This window comes from Antennarius striatus, chromosome 4 (assembly GCF_040054535.1).
Source record: "Antennarius striatus isolate MH-2024 chromosome 4, ASM4005453v1, whole genome shotgun sequence".
In the NCBI taxonomy this organism is placed as follows: domain Eukaryota; kingdom Metazoa; phylum Chordata; class Actinopteri; order Lophiiformes; family Antennariidae; genus Antennarius; species Antennarius striatus.
The window spans coordinates 17,127,439-17,148,513 of record NC_090779.1 but is presented as its reverse complement, the minus strand read 5'-3'; the positions used below and the strand labels follow the sequence as shown (position 1 = coordinate 17,148,513).

General features: G+C 40.2%; 1 protein-coding gene across 1 annotated transcript in view; it reads right to left on the bottom strand.

Moving 5' to 3' along the window:
- LOC137594269 (neural-cadherin-like) overlaps nucleotides 1-21,075 on the bottom strand; it is an 89,384-nt gene that overhangs the window by 47,468 nt on the left and 20,841 nt on the right. Inside the window, exons 2-11 of the mRNA XM_068313641.1 lie at nucleotides 19,182-19,379; nucleotides 17,258-17,483; nucleotides 16,291-16,495; nucleotides 15,132-15,243; nucleotides 12,948-13,197; nucleotides 8,455-8,597; nucleotides 6,806-6,978; nucleotides 4,680-4,848; nucleotides 4,012-4,182; nucleotides 2,140-2,312 (exon numbers count right to left, since the gene is read on the bottom strand). Coding sequence (XP_068169742.1) covers nucleotides 2,140-2,312; nucleotides 4,012-4,182; nucleotides 4,680-4,848; nucleotides 6,806-6,978; nucleotides 8,455-8,597; nucleotides 12,948-13,197; nucleotides 15,132-15,243; nucleotides 16,291-16,495; nucleotides 17,258-17,483; nucleotides 19,182-19,379 — 1,820 coding nt within the window. The remainder of the gene's footprint in view (nucleotides 1-2,139; nucleotides 2,313-4,011; nucleotides 4,183-4,679; nucleotides 4,849-6,805; nucleotides 6,979-8,454; nucleotides 8,598-12,947; nucleotides 13,198-15,131; nucleotides 15,244-16,290; nucleotides 16,496-17,257; nucleotides 17,484-19,181; nucleotides 19,380-21,075) is intronic.

Here is a 21,075-nt window from a genome sequence, read left to right as displayed (position 1 = left end):
GTTGATTGACCGGTCCCAAATTGCCTGTAGGACTGAGTGTGTGTGTGAGTGGTTGTATGTCTCTGTGTGTGGCTCCGCGGTGCACTGGCGTCGTGCCCGGAGTGTCCCCCGCCTCGCGCCCTATGCCGTGACCCGCTGCGGTGGATGTAGCGGTGGTAATATGAAAATGACTGACTGACTGAGTATTTGATTTGACTACATCAAAATTAAATAGTAAAACTCCAACAGGAATATTTGTGTGAAATAGACACATGTAAATTAAGTTTACTTACTTAAAATAAAGTATTATTTGACTCACAGATTACATGGTTTAAATATTTGTAATAATAAGTTTATGTTTCACCAACATTTTTGAGAATATATTAACAAATATCAGTTAGTTTTAATAAGTGCAATTATTAAACAAGTCAACTCAATTTTATTGGAGACGTAATTAACAACTTAAAAACGTCAAGTAAACAGAAGGGAACCGATTCCGCTTTTTTAGGATTTTGGGGCGCTGGTCACTCACTCTGGCAGTGGCTCAGCGGTAGAGCAGATGTCTTGAAGACAGATCCCCCAGCCATCGGTGGTTTGAATCCTGCCCCCATCAGGACATCCCTCACAGTGTGTGCTGACGGTGGGAGGTGTCAGCTCACCTCCAAGCCACTGCCTTGAGCAGGGCGCCATCCCCCCACGTTTTGGGGTATGACCCCCCCCAAAATTCAGTTAAATTTACTCAATTTGCGTAGGTAATTGAACCAAATCAATTCGTTCGGACGTACTAGAAAATATTACTTAGATTTTACTCATGGCTCAGGTTTAGTTTTAAAAGATTTGAGAGCTTTCATATCTATATTTGTAAGTGTAAAATGTTTCGCTGATTGAATTAAGTAACATGCAGTATAATTTTTTTGAGTGTATATCACAATTGTTTTTAAACTTAATAATTCTTCTTTTTCATCCTGTGACTACATGCTCTCCATTAGACTAGTATTTTTATGCTTTCAAAATGTAACTGTGGTTACTCTTTGTTGCTTTGTTGTCTTTCACTTCCACACAAATTTTTCATAAAGCACCTAATTTTTCTAATTTTTCAATCACAACTTTTCCATTCATGAACTAATCCTAACTATAAAGCTCAAACAGGTTCTTTCTTGGTACATGCCAAACCCATCTACCAATTATCACCAACATCCATCGGTAGTTTATGTATAAATAGATGGAAATAGTGACAAAAAGCTTGCAAGGTTCAAAATAAAGGATCTGAAATCTTATCTGGATTCACTCCAATTTATTATGCTTCATGAAAATGTGTCAAGTGGTCCAAACCACACTGATAACTTCACCTTCTTGGAGCAGAAAACAAAAGCAATCCACTTCATTAGATAAATTCATAATTACTAAATGACAGCTAAAACATTTACCTTTGAAAAGAATGGCTTGACTTACATTTAAGTGAACTCAAGGAACAAAGTTTTTTTTTTCTCCCAGGCCTGTGGGCTTAGCTTTCCTTGTTGAGAATCTATTACCTGTGAGGTTGCCTTAAATCACAGGCGTTATCCTCCAGCCTCTAAATTGTAGCAATTAATAGCCTCAAATCTCATGATTCATGTGCTGCAGCAGCTTGTTGCCAGCCTCCGTATCAACCTCTCAGACGATAAATCAAAATTTAGAAGACGTGAATCTATGATATCAAAGGCAAAATATTTGGGATGAGCAGGATGTCCTGGGTTGTGATAATTATCTCTTTAAAAATGGAGCCATCCACGCATAAACCCTTTTTTTTAGCTGCTACTGGTTATAAGAGGACTTTTATGCATATTTGAAGGTTAGCCTTCAGTAACTGTGTATTAAACAGAACTTTGAACATGAAGGGAAACCCAGGCTGTTAAAATCCATTTTTAATCATTTGTTTATCCTGACTTTGTCTTCCAATCTTTCATTTCTTAATGGTCTTTCCAAATGAATCACCTCTGGGAGTACATGTACCCCAGATTGAAAGTAGAAGACACAGGCAATTTGAGGTGACTTATTCATTAACTTTGTTGACACAGAGCCAGAGGCTGAGATGTGATATAGTGTGTGTGTGTGTGTGTGTGTGCGCGCGCGCGTGCGTGTGCGCATGAGTGCGTGTGCGTGTAATAACTGCTGTCTTACCTGTGATATGGGCTGGTTAACGAAGACCCATCCAGTGACAGGGTTGACCCGCAGGTGCTCTGGCTGCTCCAGGGACATGGAGTAAGTGATAGCTGCATTACTGCCAAAGTCATCATCATGAGCTGCCACACGAAGGAAACTAGTACCGACCAAAGTGTCCTCTCTCAAAAAGTCTGCAGAAGATAGAAATGATGCACATTTTCCCAATTTGCTGGTCAAATAATAATAATAATAATAATAATAATAATAATAATAATAATAATATAAGGTCTTAAAGATAATTAATTTTATTTACAGACACCTTCTAAGGATGCTTTTAGAGGACACAATAGAACCAACACACAATAAAAATAATCAGTAACAGTAAAAACACTGATAAACTAAAATACATAAACAATAAGTCTAAATATACAACAGGGTTATGGTTGGGATGAATGGACCATCTTGAAGAGGTGGCAATATTTAGACATGGGAAGAGAGGAAACATTACAGATCTCTTACGGCAGGAAATTCCAGTTTTGAGGGGGAGCAGGTCTGAGATTTGAGAAAAATGTGGTTTTCATGCAGGCTGAAGGACTGATGAGACTGATGTGAAGATATGAAGGCAATCAGGGAGATACGGAGGGGATAGATGGAATCCGAAGAGTCTTAAAATCAATGTGAGAAATAAGTTCCATGGAGGGGATCTTCATAATGATACGAGGAGCTGACAAACTATCCGCAGTTTGTGTATAAAACCAGAGATGATAGGGATCCAGTAATCAATGCGAGACATGATCAGAGTATGAACTAGACGTGATGTAAGATATAAGGGATGGGAATGAGTGATTGATAGTGTCTGGGTGAAATAATGCTGGCTGAGTGGTGGTATGAATACTATACCTGTTTAGTTTAGTTACCTAGTCACGGATGACAACCAGACTCTTTTAGGAATGGGAGGACAGTGGTAAAAACTGACTTTTTGGTAATTTATCATCATAAAGTTTGAGATAGTGAGAAGACAACTAAGATTTAATTTCTAGCAAAAAATAAAAGGCTGGCAGGATGGAATTAGGCAAGGTATCATCTGCATAGCAGTTGAACTATATGACATATAGTATATTGAGCATATGGCCATAAGGAACAAGGCAAAAACAAGGCATCAGTGACACTCTAGCTATTGTGATCCTTAAAGCCTGTTTACTGTTGATTAGCAGCACCATCAGTTGTTCCAGGAAGTACTGACACTATCATCCATTTTTACGCTCCTGAAAGTTATTGTTAAGAAAGACGTGAAACTGGTTTGAAAATATATCAAGATAATGGATTACTGTACTTGTGCCAAACTTAACATTTTTCTCCCAGGGTTCAAATTGGAGTGAAATCGACCTGACAGTCCTATAGTGAGAGTTTGATGGAAGGCAGAATCATTGGGGGATACTGCTGTGGCCAGAGAGATAAGACCTCAACTAGGTAAAAAGGTCATTCAGGACACCAGTGGATGTTATTTTGTCTTAAGAGAATCTTACTAAAAGCTGTGCTCAGGTCAAGAACCACATGGTCGACAGCAGTTACCTGACGTCAAGAGGACATTACTGGTTTTTGACTAAGGCTGTGTTTGTACTGGAGATATAACCGAGAAATGCTCATGTTTCCTGCCAATTTTCTTGCAGACATTTTATTCCACAAGAGGCAAAATCAGTGTTGTGTCAAGTTTAACCCAAATGAAACCTGGAGGCATATTTACTGAATTCACACTCTGAAAACACATCCTCGGTTAAATCAAATTACTAATAATGTTGGAGGAAAGAGGACAAAGCCTTGCTTTACCGCAGAATTTTTTAGATGACAGTTATGCTTTAATGATAATATTTTTTGGATGCCAACACTTACACTCGTAGCGCAGATTCTCAAACTTGGGGCTATTATCATTTTGGTCCAGTATTTGGACAGTGAGCTGACAGATACCAATGAGAGGCTCCTCCGCCCAGTCAGTGGCCGTTACTGTAATTGAGTACTCCCTTTGACGTTCCCTATCGAACTGCTGGGCTGTCATAATCACTCCTGCAAATACAGAACAAAACCCATTCAGCATGCATTCATCTATCCATCCATCAATCCATCCACCAATTTATTTATCTAACCATCTAGCCATGAAAACAAAAAAGTTCCATTCTGTGAATTTACTAAGAGAAGGTCTGAATGAAAAAAAAAACATGCTGACATGTTGTGTAAGGTCTTAAGAGTGGATTGTCTGTTGCCTTTTTATTCATTATGCAGAACTGGAATCGACGCTTTAAGTCGATCTGTGACAGATTGAACTAAATGATAGCCAATTAAAAGGTTTTGACATTTAACTTTTTTAGAACAGCAATAGAATTAGTCATTTTATATACCTTTTTCATTATATCTCATAGCATGACATCTCTTCCACAGTTCAACTTGAACCGTCATTAAGGATATGAATTACCACTAAATGCAGCACTATGTATCTACAGTAAACGGTGTGCTCCCTGTTAAATGAGGACTATTTCAGCGCAGACGGTCCGTGACCACTCTACCTGTGTCTGAATGAATTCTGAAAGCGGGCATGGCGCTGTCTCTGTGCATTAAGCCATATTTGACTTTTCCATTTGCTCCCTCATCTGCATCCACAGCATGCACTTGCAACACAAAAGTCCCCGCTGGCTGGTTCTCCAGCACTGAAGCTTGCTCGCGATATTGCTGGCACTGTGATTGAGAGGAGGAGGAGGGTAAAAGAAAGAAAAACAAACACAAATACAAGAAATAATTCTTATGTACTGAATTATACTGTCAGAATATGTTACATTAACAAGAATACAGGGATCAAAGAGAATAAATTCATTAAGTCGAATGTCATCAAGCATCCACACTGAAGATTTTACATTAAAAGTAATGGAGGAGTAATAAACACAAAAGGTTACATCCATGGAAATGAACGTTTGAATTAATTTCCTCTCTAGGGTCAGCAGTGAACACTGCTGTCTTTGCAAAGAATTTAAACCATTCCCTCTAATGAAGAGGAAGAATAACAATCTTTTATTTATCCTCAATGCAAAATTCTTTTTAGACATAATTGTGTGTTGGCAAACACACAATTATGTCACATACATTTAGACATAAATACACACACAACAGTCTTTACACATGCAATGGAGAGAGTAATAAAATGGTTTAAACCACACTGGCGGTGCCCTGGGAGCAACGTTTGGGGTTTCGGTGCCTTATTCAAGAGCAACACAGCAGTGCCCCAGATAAATATCTGTTCTCTGAAGTAATCTTCTGCCCTTTCATTAAAATGGCCATGAAATAAAAAAAATAAATAGAAATAGAACCGCAAATGCAAAGTAGAAATGGATCAAAGACCGTGAGCAAGTAGTAGAAGAATGTAATGCAAGAGTTAATGGGCGTGATGCCACACACACTACAGCCTGTAGGTATTGTTCACAAAAATATCCAAATATAAAACAAAAGGTCACGATAGTCCAAGAGGTTCTGAGGCATCACTTGGTATTTTAAGGCTCAAGTTGCTAGGACCTCCAGACATCCTATGGATGGCTGGAGCTCCAACTCTATATGAGTATGCTTTCTGAAGTCACTCCTAATTAAAAATAAAGTAAAACAGGTAAAGGATATTGTGATGATTCTGCAGTTTTTCTATATCTAAATCCCAATGGAGAGCCTAAAGATAGATTGAGTGTGCAGGCTAATCAGAACTCATGGGAAAATAAGCGATAGAGGCACAGCGATAGAGGCTGGAGGAAGGAGAGTATCAGGGCAAAAAAGAGGGTGGAGAGTGGGATGAAGAAAGAAGAAGGACTGATTGACAGAGGAATAACTGAAGTATGCAGAGAAAAGGGGGGGTGGGCAGATAAGAGGAATATGTAACAATATTGGATTTGAAAACAAAACAACCCATTGACCTCTTTTGAAAAGGGTTCAGGTTGACAGGACAACAATAATAAAGAAGAGCCATCAGGAGATGGCATATTCCCCCAGCCCCCGCAAAATCAAACTGTGTATTTGCATGAAAGCAAGCACTCAGATTAGTAGTCAGATCCAAATAAATTATAAAATTGGTGCTAATGAAAGCTGCAAAAATCATCAAAAAGAAAAAGTTTCAAATGGAAAACCGATACCATTCACAATCATTTCATGGGCCATTACTTTCCCAACAAACCACACAAGCTTGTCATGTGACCAGTAGCAAATGTAAATTTCTTTGGTAACTAGCAAAAGACAGATCTCACAGATCACTGATATACATCTACAATTAGCCAAGAAAAGAGTACACAGGTCAATAATGTGCTAAAGAAACAAGTTGCCATGGAAACACAAAAGATGCAGTTTGAATGGGTGCATATAAAATAATAAAGTTTTTGAGTTGCATCTTAAACAAAGACTTGTTATAGATGAATGAGAGGTGAACAAATATTTAGCTCTTTTAGCCCACATTACATATACAAATAAAATAAAATAAAATAAAATGAAGTTAGAATGATAGCGGTATAATAAATGACAACCTAAGCTAAGCAGAATTTCCATATTTATCATTTAGCTATTGAGTTACATCAATCTTCTCAGAACCAACTACAAAGAGATTTTTTTTCAGCACTGGTCCCATCCTCTTATTTGAGACAAGTTTCCCTTAAAAAAAAATCCTCACCATTTCAAACACAGGTTTGTTGTTGTTGACATCATCGACTCCGACAATGACACGTGCAGTAGAGAAGAGAGGGTGGGGCCCACCTGATGCGTTGTCATCTGTTGCTGTTACATTCAAGACATACTCCAGGCCTTGGAGCCTGGGCAGTGGAGTGGACCGAAGACGAATCAACCCTACGAAGACCACAAATCCATTTCATTACCCATCATAAAACATGGTTCCTCCTAATGCAGTTGGTGCTACAATTCCATTAGTCATTAAGGATGATGTTATTGCCACTGAGGCCTTGAAGGATGAGCTATGTCTAAGCTCAGCAGGAAGTACATGCTGGATGCTGTTGTTTGTAGAACTCAAGGCTGGGATTGCACGCGGTAGAAACTCAACTCAAAATTCCATTAAACTCCATTAATTCCATTTGAAATGAAAATTTTGATATGCAGAGGAAATTCAAAAAACTGTTTCACAGTGGTGATTTTACCACATTTCCATGCTCTCCTCTAAAGACACATATCCAGCTCCAGCACCAGAGCAAAAACATAAAGTAAGTATCTTAGGTTAGAAGTTAACTAGGCTCAGCAGAAGCCTATTAGCAATTCCTCTTTCTCTCCTTTGTCGGCGCTCATGTAACAGTTGAGATCAAAAATAAGATAAAAAGATGTGTCATCTGACTCCACATCAGCAATGATACAAAAACTTCAGAGGTTGCAGGACAATCAAACAGTCTGTTACATGAGGAAGACACAATGAAATGTGAACAACAGGAGGTTGGGTTTATTCTCTTGTTGTTCATTTCTATTCATCTGTATCAATGCCTTTGATTAAAGACAACATGGCGTGCTGACACACATACACGTACAACTGCCTGACTTCCCTTTCTCGCAATTTACATGTGATCCTTGCTGCCCACATAGCACAGAAGCACCCTGGCTCCTAATGACAATGTGTGACGATGACAGCACTGCAGCACTGCATTAAAAGAAGCGAGCTGTGGAATGTGCACGGTAATTCTCCAGGCTTAAATGTCAACAGTGTTTACAAATGTGACCCAAGCTCTAGCAGCTATTCCATGAGCCAGCACTATTTGTTTACATAGTAAGTGGAAAGCCATACTGTGGCTCTCCTGCACCAAAAAGTGGCATTTTTTTTGCTCCAACAATACACAGTAAGGAAGGAAAGAAATATAAAAAGATCTCACAAAAGAAACAGGACCTGGCAGAGCACAGCCTGAAGATTGAGAGCTGTGATAGAGCAGTTGTTGTGAAATTGAATTGAAAGGGTTTGGTGACAAATGTCACAGCGACTGCCACTGGTTTTGGATCAAAGGGTAAATAAAAAAGATAAACTGTGCAGTCACCAGTACTAGAAAGCTCAGAAACAGAGGTCTTGTTTTTTCTCTGTACCTGCAAAAAAAAGAAAAACCACAAGTGGAAATTTCCTAAATGTCAATGTTTATATTTACAGTAAAAGAGAAAGTGATACTCATACCAAAAATCCCTGCTGTGAATATAAATGTTCATCATCCTTCCACATTAACTTTGAAGGCATGGGGTTTATTGTAGCACAAAATAAATTAAATGTGTGACTGGACAGCAAACCTGTCACTTAGACTCATGTGAGTTTCATTTTGCCTGTAAATTCAAAAGTATCACCTTTCAGGTTGTCAATGACAAAGTTTCCTTCTTCATTTCCTGCCACTATGGAGTAAGTTATGCCATCACCATCTGGGTCTTTGGCCAAAACTGTGGCGACGAGGGTGTTGGGGCCGGCATCCTCGGAAACAAATGTTCGATATCTGCATAAAAACAACACATATTTAACAAGCTCAAGAAGGATTCAGATAAGAGAAAGAAAACATTCAGATACCCTAAACATCACTGGGCTGATTAGACTGATGGCTGTGGCTTTTGCTTGTCGCGATGATTTAACCTGTCGTCTTAGTTGGCCAGACCAAAGACAAATGATAATGTGTACTGGGATGTTGAAGTCATTGAACAAATGGTGCTCTCACATACCCAGCCCACTGTGGACGATTTGATCCAGTGGCTTTTAAAATGTCAACAGTGATTTGCTTGCTCTGTGGTGCTGGCCAGCAAGATGCCCAAGCAAGACACAGGAGACGGATATACCACTGTGGCACAGAGCACAATGGGGTGGAGATGAACTGCGTGATTTGGAGATGAAGAGAAATGGAAAACAGAGCAAAGGTGAGAAAGAGGCGAGAGGGACAAAATAGAAGGTTGGCACTGAAGTGACAGGTAGAGTGATCGGTGAGGATGAGGAAGGAGAGAGGAGAGCAGGAAGCTAAAGGAGGGCTGATGGACAGAGACTGGAGCAGAATGTTAGAGGGGGTGGCCTCACAGATTTTGAGTTCATTTGTCAGCAGAACTCATCCCCTGTGAGATTTTTTTTCTGTTGTATCCTCTTCTTATATGTGTGTCTGTGTGTGTGTGTGTTTATGTGAATGTGTAACTATGTGTCTGTGGGGGAGGGCGGTGTCAGTGTCTGTAGTGAAAAGTCAGAGGTGATCGATGGTTTACAGAAGAACACTGATGGGTGATTAATCTCCAGAAGCCACAGCAAACTCCGTGGCAACACCAGTGACCTGTAATCTGTCACCTATCTTGGAGGCCACCTCTACAAAGCTCCGTGAGAAGAGACGTCTATACTCGTGCACTGGATTTCTTTCTCAAGCATCTTGCCAACATGTCACTCTCTCACTTGAAGCTACTTTCAGAGAATAAGCCCACCTGCCTGCCCGGCTTCACGTATGGCTATTTGCATTTTCCGACACTGTCTTCCCATCTCTCCCACAAAGAATGCCACAGTTAGACATCTAGGAGTCATTTGTGAACTGAGAGGACACGGTGGGGACACGTTCAGCCATCCATCACATACACTGCCTGGCCAAAAAAAAAGTTACACACTCTAACATTTCGTGGGACTGCCTGTAGCTTTGATTGTGGTGCACATTTGCCGCGGCATTGTTTAGGCAACCTCGTACAACGTCACAGCATTTATTTCTGTCCAGAATTGCATTAATTTTTGGCCGAGTTCTTGTGTTGACGATAGGAGTCAAACCACTCTGCAAGGTCTTCTCCAGCACATCCCATAGACTTTGAATGGGGTTAAGCTCAGGACTGTGGGGGCCAATTGATGTGTCAAAATGATTCCTCAGCTCCCTGGACCACTCTTTCACAATTAGAGTCCGATAAATTTTGGCATTGTTGTCCTGGAATATGATCGTGCCATCCGGGAGAAAAAATCCATTTACGGGATTGCCTGTTCATTCAGTACATTCAGATTTTCGGCTAACTTAATTTTTTTGCTGAATAATATTGCTGAGCCTAGACTTGACCAACCGAAGCAACCCCTGATCATAACACTGCAATTTGCTTATTGAAACCCATACGGTGACTTTTTTTTTTTTGGCCGGGCAGTGTATCTCTGTATCTAATTCAGTCTGACTTAAACAATTATTTCATAAACATCACAAGATCATCAGTCTGCCTCCACATTCCTGCATCTACTGTAACATGACAAGGCAATTATCTACATTAAGCATCTTCTATTCCTTTCAGCTTTTCCCTTTAGGGGTCGCCACAGCGAATCAGTTGCCTCCATCTAACCTTGTCTTCTGCATCCCCTTCTCTCACACCAACTACCTTCATGTCCTCTTTCACTACATCCATAAACCTCCTCTTTGGTCTTCCTCTAGGCCTCCTGCCTGGCAGTTCAAAACTCAGCATCCTTCTACCAATATATTCACTATCTCTCCTCTGGACATGTTCAAGCCATCTCAGTCTGACGTCTCAATTTATTTCTAAAACCTTTAACATGTGTTGTCCCTCTGATGCATTCATTCCTGATCCTATCCATCCTGGTCACTCCCAGAGAGAACCTCAGCATCTTCATCTCTGCTACCTCAAGCTATGTTTCCTGTCTTTTCCTCAGGGACACTGTCTCTAGACCAAACAACATCGCGGTCTCACCACAGTTTTGTACACCTTTCCTTTCATTTTAGCTGAAACTCTTCCACACTCTCCATTGCTCTGGACTGTTGACCCTAAGTACTTAAAATCCTCCACCTTCTTGATCTCTTCTCCCTGTAACCTCACTCTTCCACTTGGGTCCCTCTCATTCACACACACGTACTCTGTCTTACTGCGGCTAACCTTCATTCCTCTCCTTTCCAGGACAAACCTCCACCTCTCTAGCTTCTCCTCCACCTGTTCCCTGCTCTCACTACAGATCACAATGTCATCTGCAAACATCATAGTCCATGGAGATTCCTGTCTAACCTCGTCTGTCAGCCTGTCCATCACCATAGCGAACAAGAAGGGGCTCAGAGCTGATCCCTGATGCAGTCCCACCTCCACCTTGAACTCCTCTGTCACACCTACAGCACACCTCACCACTGTCTTACAGTCCTCATACATGTCCTGCACCACTCTAACATACTGACCTCCCTCAGATTACACTGTCTACACAAGATGTAGTCTACCTGTGTGCTCCTACCTCCACTGTTATAGGTCACCCTATGTTTCTGCCTCTTCTGGAAGAAAGTATTCACTATAGCTGTTTCCATCCTTTTTGAAAAGTCAACCACCATCTGTTCTCCAACATTCAACGTCCGTACTTTCAGTCCCATATTCTTGGCGTTCCTCTTCTCTCTCTTCCTACGATTACACTTTCCTGCTCTCCTTTTTTGATCAACACTGTCCAGTTTCCCCCGGCACCCTGTAGGTGGAATGGCGGCCATTGTTAACCTGGGCCTCGACCGATCTGGTATGGAAGTCATAGATTTGATTCGCATGTTTGATTTGGCAAAAGTTTTACATTGGATGCCCTTCCTGACGCAACCCTCTGTATTTATCCAGGCTTGGGACCGGCACAATAAGATACTGGCTTGTGCCTTCTTGCGGCTACATAAGCAACAGTATGATGAAGCACCCATCGCATCTTCCCTAGTGTCTGTCTGCAGGTCTTGTAGGAATATTTGTCTAATTGCTGACAGTCTTCTTTGTTTATCTGCCTACCTGTCTCCTTCCTGTGTGTCTTGGCATTCTAATCTTCTCCTCCTATGAATTCCCTGAGTATTTTTCTTCTCTGATTTATGTTTGTCTGCCAACATCTCCAACTGCCTGCCTGCATATTTGTTGGTCTCTATGACTTGCCACCCACTGAGACTGACACCTGACAATGGAACAAGAGTGAGTAACAGAGGTATGGAACAGTCTTCTGTGAAGGTCACTGGAGCATGACTGACAGGACAACCAGCTTACTCGCTTGGGGAAATAAATGCATCAGAACCACAGTAACAGTAGCTACCCACCCACTCTTTGCTACCACCCACAGCTTTGCCAAAAAGACAACTGAGGATACGCTGGCTTGCTTCCATATGTCAGTCTACTGCAACAGGTTTGGGAGACCTTTTCCAAATTAGCAAATAAACCTATTAAATAATGTGTCAAGGCTCAATTTTAAAACAATTCTGAACAAGACACATTTTCAGCATAACATCCGATGAACATCGCAATGCTTCTGAATTTGTGGTTGAATTTGTGTGAGGGGTTAGTAAGAAATTGGTTGGATGCCAGATTTCCAAGATTAACAGCCCACATAAAAATATTGTGTTCTTCTTACTCTTAGTGGGATAACTACAAAATTGTTGATCCAAGTTGGCAACCATTCATGGCAGAACTCGCAGAATCCAACATTATTGAGATGGACAGCCTGAAGGAAGGCAGGTCTGTGATATGTGATGTAATATTCTGTATATCTGTCGTACAACTCTTTGCCCAAAGAGCTGACTTTGATGTCATGAAATATAAAACCTTATCTCTTTGATATGATCTGCAGTAACAAAGTAAAGCATGTCCACCTGGAGCTGCATTTCTGTGTGGAAGGTGCCTTTCTAGTAAAGTCATAACATTGATGTGCTGAGGTATACAGTATATCCACTGAATACCTTATTTATCTACTCATAGCAGTTGATGTATTCTACTTTTTTTATTCCACTAAAAGCAACATTAATGTCAGCTTTTTACTAAAGTTTACATCTTTTTTACTTTACTGTTGTCTAAAGAATATAAAGTAAAATACGTTTGAATAGGTATAAAGTATAAGTGAAAGTGGTACTCACACAGGCTGGGAGAATTCAGGGGCTTCATCATTGATATTCAACATCCTCACGCGAACCGTGGCTGTGCCAGAGTGAGGTTCGTCACCACCATCCATTGCCATCACCACAAATTCATACAGATGGTTGGGTCTCTCATAGTCCAGCCGGCCCGCAGGGAAGATGGTCCCATGGGGTGAAATGGTGAAGTCTGAGCTCAGGGTATAATAGGTGAGCTCAGCATTTAACCCAGAGTCACAGTCTGTAGCCAATACTGCAGGGGAAATGGAATCACAGTGGACCATCAATTTACAGCTAATTGAAAGTGAGTTGATGAGATGGCATCGACTGATGAATATGTTGACATCTGTGTAGGTCATTATCTCTTTATGGCCTTGCTATACATGTAATAGATCATAAGTGCTTGACAGCCCCAATTATAAGTGAATGAACTACATTCCGCTCTCATCATTATTACAACCATCATTTTTCAAATATATGAGTTGGAAGTTAGCAAAAAGACCCCAAGAAATGAAAATAAATACTTAGAAATTGTTTGACTCTGTGGTAGTGACACAGAGAAACTATAAATAAGCCACCACTAGTATTGACATCCCCAGCTGCACCGCACAGATAATATAAGTCAAAGTGTGCTGTTAAGTCGACTTCACTTGTTTCATGCACTGCCTTTCCATCCAAGAATATTTTCTTATCTTCTGATTTGTTAATTACCTTTGCTAGCAACTTTACCAGCCTGTATGTGAAAGCAGAAAAAATGTAGCTTTCCTATTGGAGGCTCTTTGAGAAGACATCCTATCTTCTCTTTCCCCAACTTTGATCTCGCCACCACTGGGTTCTTTCTATCGTACTGGTTGTTGTATGTTTTCTAGATGACTTTATTTGTATTGGGTACCATTTCTTTCCTCCTGTTGGTTCTGCTGTGACAACAATTTCCACTGCTCCGGGCTGCATATATACAAGTGTTTTCAAATTAAATTGTTCAATTTTTCTTACATAGAATTCTGTAGAATCAATCTCCCAGCCAGAAACTTCCAGAGAATTGTCTACGGCTGCCCACAGGGGGACAGAAATCCCACAGGTGTAGAAACATTGGACAACAACTCAACAGTGAAAAAGGTGAAAGGGAAAAAAAACACTCCCCATTAAAAAGAAAAGACTCCTATCCAGTTATAAAAAATAAGAAACCACATAAAATTATATAATTGTCTAGTAGTACTTTGCTATTTAAGGTTGTAGGTAATAATTATAAAATTGTCTTCAACACATAATATCTAAAAACAACACAATTTCATCAGTGAAATCAAATACAATATATATATTTTTAAGCACAGCTGTAAGAAAAAAAAAATTTTTTTCAAGGTAGCTTTAGAATGAATACCAGAAAGATATTCATCGGTTACATACCTCCACCTAAACATAAGTCAGCTTTAGTTCAGTCAAGCCAATCCAATATCAAACTCATGTAAACAGAATTTTAAAATTATTAGATTTTAACAGCCAAACATTCAATACTAGTGAGTGCATACTGCATTTGTATTTTTATTTGGGTTTTTTTGTTGTTTTTTATTAAGGTGATTATATCATTCTCCGACCATCAATGGCAACTTTAAATGCAATTAATTTAATGCTTCTCTGGAACATGGTATTGATCAAGGAATTTCTTTTTCAAAACACCTTTCCTAAGCTTTGGTGTTGCGCCAACATATGCTTATCAGGAGTGAAATCCATTCTCATAAACATCAACAGAGCAATGGAACGGCCATTGGGAGTCATTTCAGTATTGCGTAACTTTGACAGAGGCCTGGAATCGAGTCAACATCCCTCCAATAAGGGGATGATTGCTCTACTTCCCAAGTCACACCTGCCTGAGTAAAAGATAAATTCGTATGCCGTTATTCTTACCATACATAATAAATCAAAGCAAACGTGTAGCTTTTTCGTAGCAACTGATTTAGTTTAATATAATTGAGATTATGATCACAGATCTGAAAGATCTATTTAAGTTTTTTTTTTCGACACGCAAAATAGAATTACCAACAAAGAAACAAAGGCTCTGAAATTCAGCCTTCACTGTTTCCCTGGTTAAATCTTTGGATTTTCTGTTAGACAGTGCCTTTTTGAATAATTCCTCCCTCCACATCTAAATGAAATAGATACATTGAAAGTGGGAAGTTAGGCCATTCTTACCCTGCAGTAGGGATGTTGCTGTGGTTACAGTCTCAGGGATTCCATCCACACTGTAGATGGATTGAAGGAACTCTGGTATACAATCATTTTCATCTGTTACCAGCACCTGAACCTGATTAGCATCAGTGATATGGAATGAGAGGGGAACAGAGGAAGGGTTGGAGTGGAGAAAACAGACAAGTTAAAGTAGCTTCTCTATAAGACAACCATGTGAAATACTCTGCAGAGGAAGCTGACCCCAATACTTAATCTGAATTACATTTTATTTTATAGTTTTATTACATTTTATTTTATAGAATTACATTTTACTTTATAGTTTTTCCAAGTTGTTCGGCTCAACACATCCTTTATTTTAAACTATTTGATTTTCCTAAGTCAAAAATAGAAATGTTCTTAGCATGTGTATACTTTCGACAAAGGCTCTTCTGCCCTCCGCCCTGTGAGCTTCATGTCACCACTGTGTGTAAAGTGTAAAGTGACAGCTGAGTCCTGAAATAACTAGGAGAGGTTTTCCAGTCTCCATCACCAAGTCAGCAATACGCAGCTGAGCTAAAGCAGGTTTTCCCTGCTAAATCCGTGGAAAAGACAGCCTCATGTAATTCTGACATATCAACACATTTGAAGTTTTTTTTTTTTATCGAAAGGATACCAGATAATTAATTTAGACATATTTTAGTTCAGAACAAAGTTTTCTGATTTTAAGTTTTTGTGAATATGTTCTCTAATTTATGCAGTTCATCTGTAAATCCCATGCAAATAAAATGTCTTAAAAGGTGAAATAAAAAAATTACATGGGTCAGCTGGTCAGCTTTTAGCATTTCTGATCCGTTCAGCCATGTCATTCTGTAGACAGCAGCTAACTCTCCTCTACGATTTGTGCCAAGTATTATAGTGTGGTGTCAATAGGTCAGCAGTAGGATTTATCATTGCCATGAATGCTGCTTAGTCAGCCGATATGAGCCCCATAAGATTGCGAAAACTGTTCAATTTAAGAACTTTTCTGAGTTTTGTCTTTTTCATTTTAATTCAGTAGTATAAATCTGAATGTCTGTGCAACAGATTCAATAGTAGAACATCACAGTGGGTTAGGGTTTAGTTGAACTGAGCACATTAACTCTTACATGACTTGCTGCTTGTATCACTCACTTATCAAACTAACCTCAGTGGCAGTGCTGCGACTGCCCGGCTCCTCGCTGGCTCTCACCATCAATAGGTAGCGTCGCTGGTCACTCTCATAATCCAGAGTCCTGGTCAGACTGATCTGGCCCGTATCCTGCTGGATGCTGAAAAGGCTGCTGGGATTGATCAGCAGGCTGTAGCTGACTGGCTGCTTCTGGAAGGAAATGGCAAACACCACCAGGAACCTACAGAGCAAAAACAAAGGGAGAGACGGTGATTAAAAAAATTCTTTGCCATTTGATTTTAGTTGCACACATCTAAATATTGAAATCCTCTTTTCCTACATCAGCACTAGCTTATTGAATTCAATAACCTTATGGCTCATTGGCTGCATGCTGCAAACCCAGTCAATCAGTACTTGTCACTTACGTCTGTATAATAACGTCTTACTATTATGAAGATTGCTATTATGGTTAAGAGAATGTGCCTTCCCTTAATACTGTGCAATGAATGATATGTTCATTCACGGTTGAGTGCACTAGTGTGATTAGTTGAACAATCAATAGTATAAATCTTAACAGGTAGCATTTGACATCAACACCTATTGAAGCATGTGTATTTTGTTATATTTATATTAGTCATTGTAAGACATATAAGTGCATGGTACTTTACAGCTATAAAATATGTTGACAATGCATCTCCATATTGTTTCTCCCCACATTGGCAGTTATGCTTCAATATGCTTTTGACTAGCAGGTCAACAATGAAGAATCTGGCAGACCATTAGAGGGATAGAGTTCATTATTTACGACTGCAGCTGTTTAACTGCAAGGAAAGACTTTGGGAAGATATGAAACTGCTATCATTTTTACCAATTAGACAAAATTGTGTCATACATTGTTTGCAACTGCAAAAGAAAATAAATGAAAATTATGTTTTCCCATATCACCCAACCCTACTTCGTCCCGATCACATTTGCCTGACTATAACCATAATGCCCTACTCACGGCTGTCCTTCAGGTGTATTCTCTGGGATGGAAATGGAATAGCTGGCGTTGGTGAACTGTGGTGCCCTGCTTCCCGCCACCACTGACAGCATGGCCGGGGCACTTCGGCCGCCCAGGCCATCCAGGGCCACAACGCTTAACAAGTACTCTCTGTCCCTCTGGAGTACCAGGCCTGTGGTCACCACCTGGCCTGTCTTCTTATTCACAGCAAAGCAACCGTTACCACCTATGAAGGAACACAGGGACATCATTTTGTGGAGTAGCACCTGAAATAATCTAACAGCTAATTATCAAATGATGTCATGATTTCATCATTTCATTTTCACACAGTTATTTTCTCATATTTAGGCACATAATACAGAGTTCCTCCAGCCGAAGGTCCGCTCTTTCTTCCAGGAGGAACATTGAACAGCATACCATGAAACATAGATGGAGACATTCTTGACAAATGTTTGATATTCGAAAAGTAAATGACATCAGATTCTGAGCCAGATCAGTTCCAACTCCAGATCAAATTATCATGAATTTTTCAACCTAGTTCCTTTATTTATTCAAAATCGTATTAGTGTGGACATGAATAAACCATCTATCTAACTAGGCAGCACTAAGAGAGAAAAAAACTCCACCAAGACTGCTCATCATGTCATCTTATTTAAAAGCAATAGCGCCATAACAGATGGACCCTCAGAATATGACTCCTTGGCCATGAAAACCTCCCCCTAGAATTTGAAATCAGCTTCATGATTAATTTGACTTTAGGTCAAGGTGTTATTTGTAAATGAGAAGCTTCATGAACTCTAAAGAGGGAGGTAGTCACATAAATAAGTTCTACGCTGGAACAGACAGACAGACAGACAGACAGACAGACAGACAGACAGACAGACAGACAGACAGACAGACAGACAGACAGACAGACAGACAGACAGACAGACAGACAGACAGACAGATGGATAAATCTGTACACCATAGTCAATGAAGTACAGAGCAGAGATTCAGAGAAATTGATGTTTATGAGAATATAACAACATTCAGTTCATTAGTGACACTCCAACTACTCAGACTATGCTTCATAGCGAGACACTGAACATCACTAGTGAATCTCTTTTTCAAAACCCAACTTTCACAAGGTTTCTTTAAATAAAAAATCTGCTCGTTCTCTATAGGTGATACAGGTTAGGCACAGAACACAAAGACCAAATAAATCCTGAACTGTGTCGACATTACTTTCCAAGGATGCTATGTTTTGCTCAAGATTTTAGAAGTAGACCTCACTGCTAAAAGAGATCCTAGCATGGTCATACAAGCCATGAATACCATGTGCTAGCTGTGGTTTACTTCACATCAGGGAGCTCTGCAATAGACAAATGTGAGTCAAAGGGAAGTCTGTAGTGTTTTGTAAAGCCCCGTTAGCAAGATTAGCACATCCTCCATCTCCGACATGCCAGTAAACCTCTATGCCCTCTTCCACCAGGGGTCTATCAGTCTGGCAAACCTCTAACATCCCACTGTGTACATTCTCTTTTTGTGTCTGTGAGTGGATGGTAGTGTGATCCTGCATGTGTATGAAACAGAGAGAAACAGACAGATAGACAAGAGTTCATGATAAGTGAATAAACAAACGTGAAAAGGCCTCTGGTGGTGTGTGGGATTGTGTGTGCATGTGTGTGTGAGATACAGAGGCAGAGAGAGACAGAGTGACAGAAAGGAAGAGAAACTAATGGACAGAGAAAGAGTGTTTGAATGCATGAATGAATGTGTGAATGCCTCTGGCTCTGTCTGAGCACGGTGCTGGTGTCTCACTGGTATTTATTTCCTCTTTATAGCCTACCAACCCATTTTAATAACAGCACAGCCTATTTTAATCTTATTTCCCCTCCTATATGTTGTGTGTTCTCATGTGTGTATGAACATCGAAAAAGCTTACCATCGGACAAAAAGTATTCGACCTCTCCACTTTTGCCCTCGTCTCCATCGAGAGCCTGGAGCTGGTAGACTAATGTTCCCAAGGGGGCCTCTGGAGATACTACAGCCAGGTAGGGGTACGGCTTCATATTCCACTCTGGAACGTTGTCATTGACATCGTTGATCTTCAGCTTCACCTTGTTCAGGTACCAGTCTGGGCCTGGGAGGGATGGTATAGAGACAGTGATGAAACTGTGGTTACAGAAAGTGACAGCTGTCATGTAATTGTGCGCACAGAAGAGAGACTAGCTGCCAGGGGGGGTTGACATGCAACAACAAGTCAGCTGAGGCTACAGGTATTTGAGACATGAACATTCTTCAGCAGATGGAAAACCATAATGCCGCAGGATTAGATTAAACCTCAGTGATTCGTGCATCGGCGGTGGGAAACTGATCCTAATACAGTTACTTTTTAGCTTAGTTTTGCTTAAAGTCTTTAACACAGCTATTTAGCCTCTATCTTTCTTCTTCCTTTTTGCTCCATGACTGCTTCAGAATTGCTGCCAAGTTGTAAGCGGATGTCAGAAGGTCTGCTTGGGCCCATGGTGGAAGCTTCTGAATGTGATGTTTGACATCGATGTACACTTGTTTATTCTTTACACAACATAACATCCAAATCATTGTCTATCACGTCTCATATCAAGATTTCTAGGCACCAAGGTTTTTGTTGGAGTAAGACTCAGACACAGTTTCATCTGCAGTCTGTGTAAAGTTGCCTTGATCTTCCCACCGGGGCCCCATGGATGATGCCTCGTGGCTGCAGGCATTTTGTCACCTGCACACTGCATCACAGGAGTGAATAAGAAGATTCCAGGAATCCAATTACCAACTTGCTAACCCTGGACCTGGGCAGACAGCAAGAGTGCACAGCAACACCCACAGAAAGACAATGTAGAACTGGTGTCTGAGACAGGAATGATCGTCGAGATAGTAGGAGATAGTTATCTACATTTAATATTATGTCAGCATGGAGACAATGTACACAAAAAAAGGCATTTGACACTGTCCCAGACTAGATCGAGGGGATTTTTTAAAAAGCTTCTCCTATAAATAACATAATTGTGAGCTAAGGCCCTATTTCTTCTAATACTGGCTGTGATCTCTCAGTATAGTGTGAAGGAATGTCAGAAGAGCTGCCAACCAGTTCAGTAGGCTGCAGCCCACAAAGGCCATCTGGCTCACCCTAGAAAGGCAGCACCCCCTTGCCAGACAAACACAGACATGAGCACCGTCACAAAGATCTGACATACAGGCAAGTCATCCTATCACAACCAGACACATTTTTGTGTCTGTCACAAAATACACACACAGAAAAAAAACACACCTAGTGCACACTCACCGATAGAGGTGAGTTACCCACAGGCTAAAAGTATCTGTGTTTTAAATCCCATTATGTGAAAGCTGTCCTCAGTGTGACCACAGGCTATATATGTACTTTTTAATCCAAGACAAAAGCAGCAGGAGTTTGTGATGCATCTTTCCACTAGCTGAGGGCTGAGTCAACAGGTGTCCAGCTGCTGCACAAAAACATTTCTACCCTGATGGTTTCTGTCAAATTGTGGAAAATAATATCTTTCCAAAGTTGATTATTATTCATAGTTAAAATCTATGCAATCACAATGAAAGATACAAATATAAAATGAATGCTATGTACTTTTCAATCTGTAAGAATTTTTATCACAAATCCTTCACACCTGGTGTTCACTGAAACTCACTGGACAGCTGACAATAGTTTCAGACATCACAACTCTCGAATATTAATTTTGATGGAAAAAAAACATTGTGTTGCAATACAAACTGGAACTGAAACATTATAACTATGAAGTGTGTGACACCTCCTAAAAGAGGGATAATAG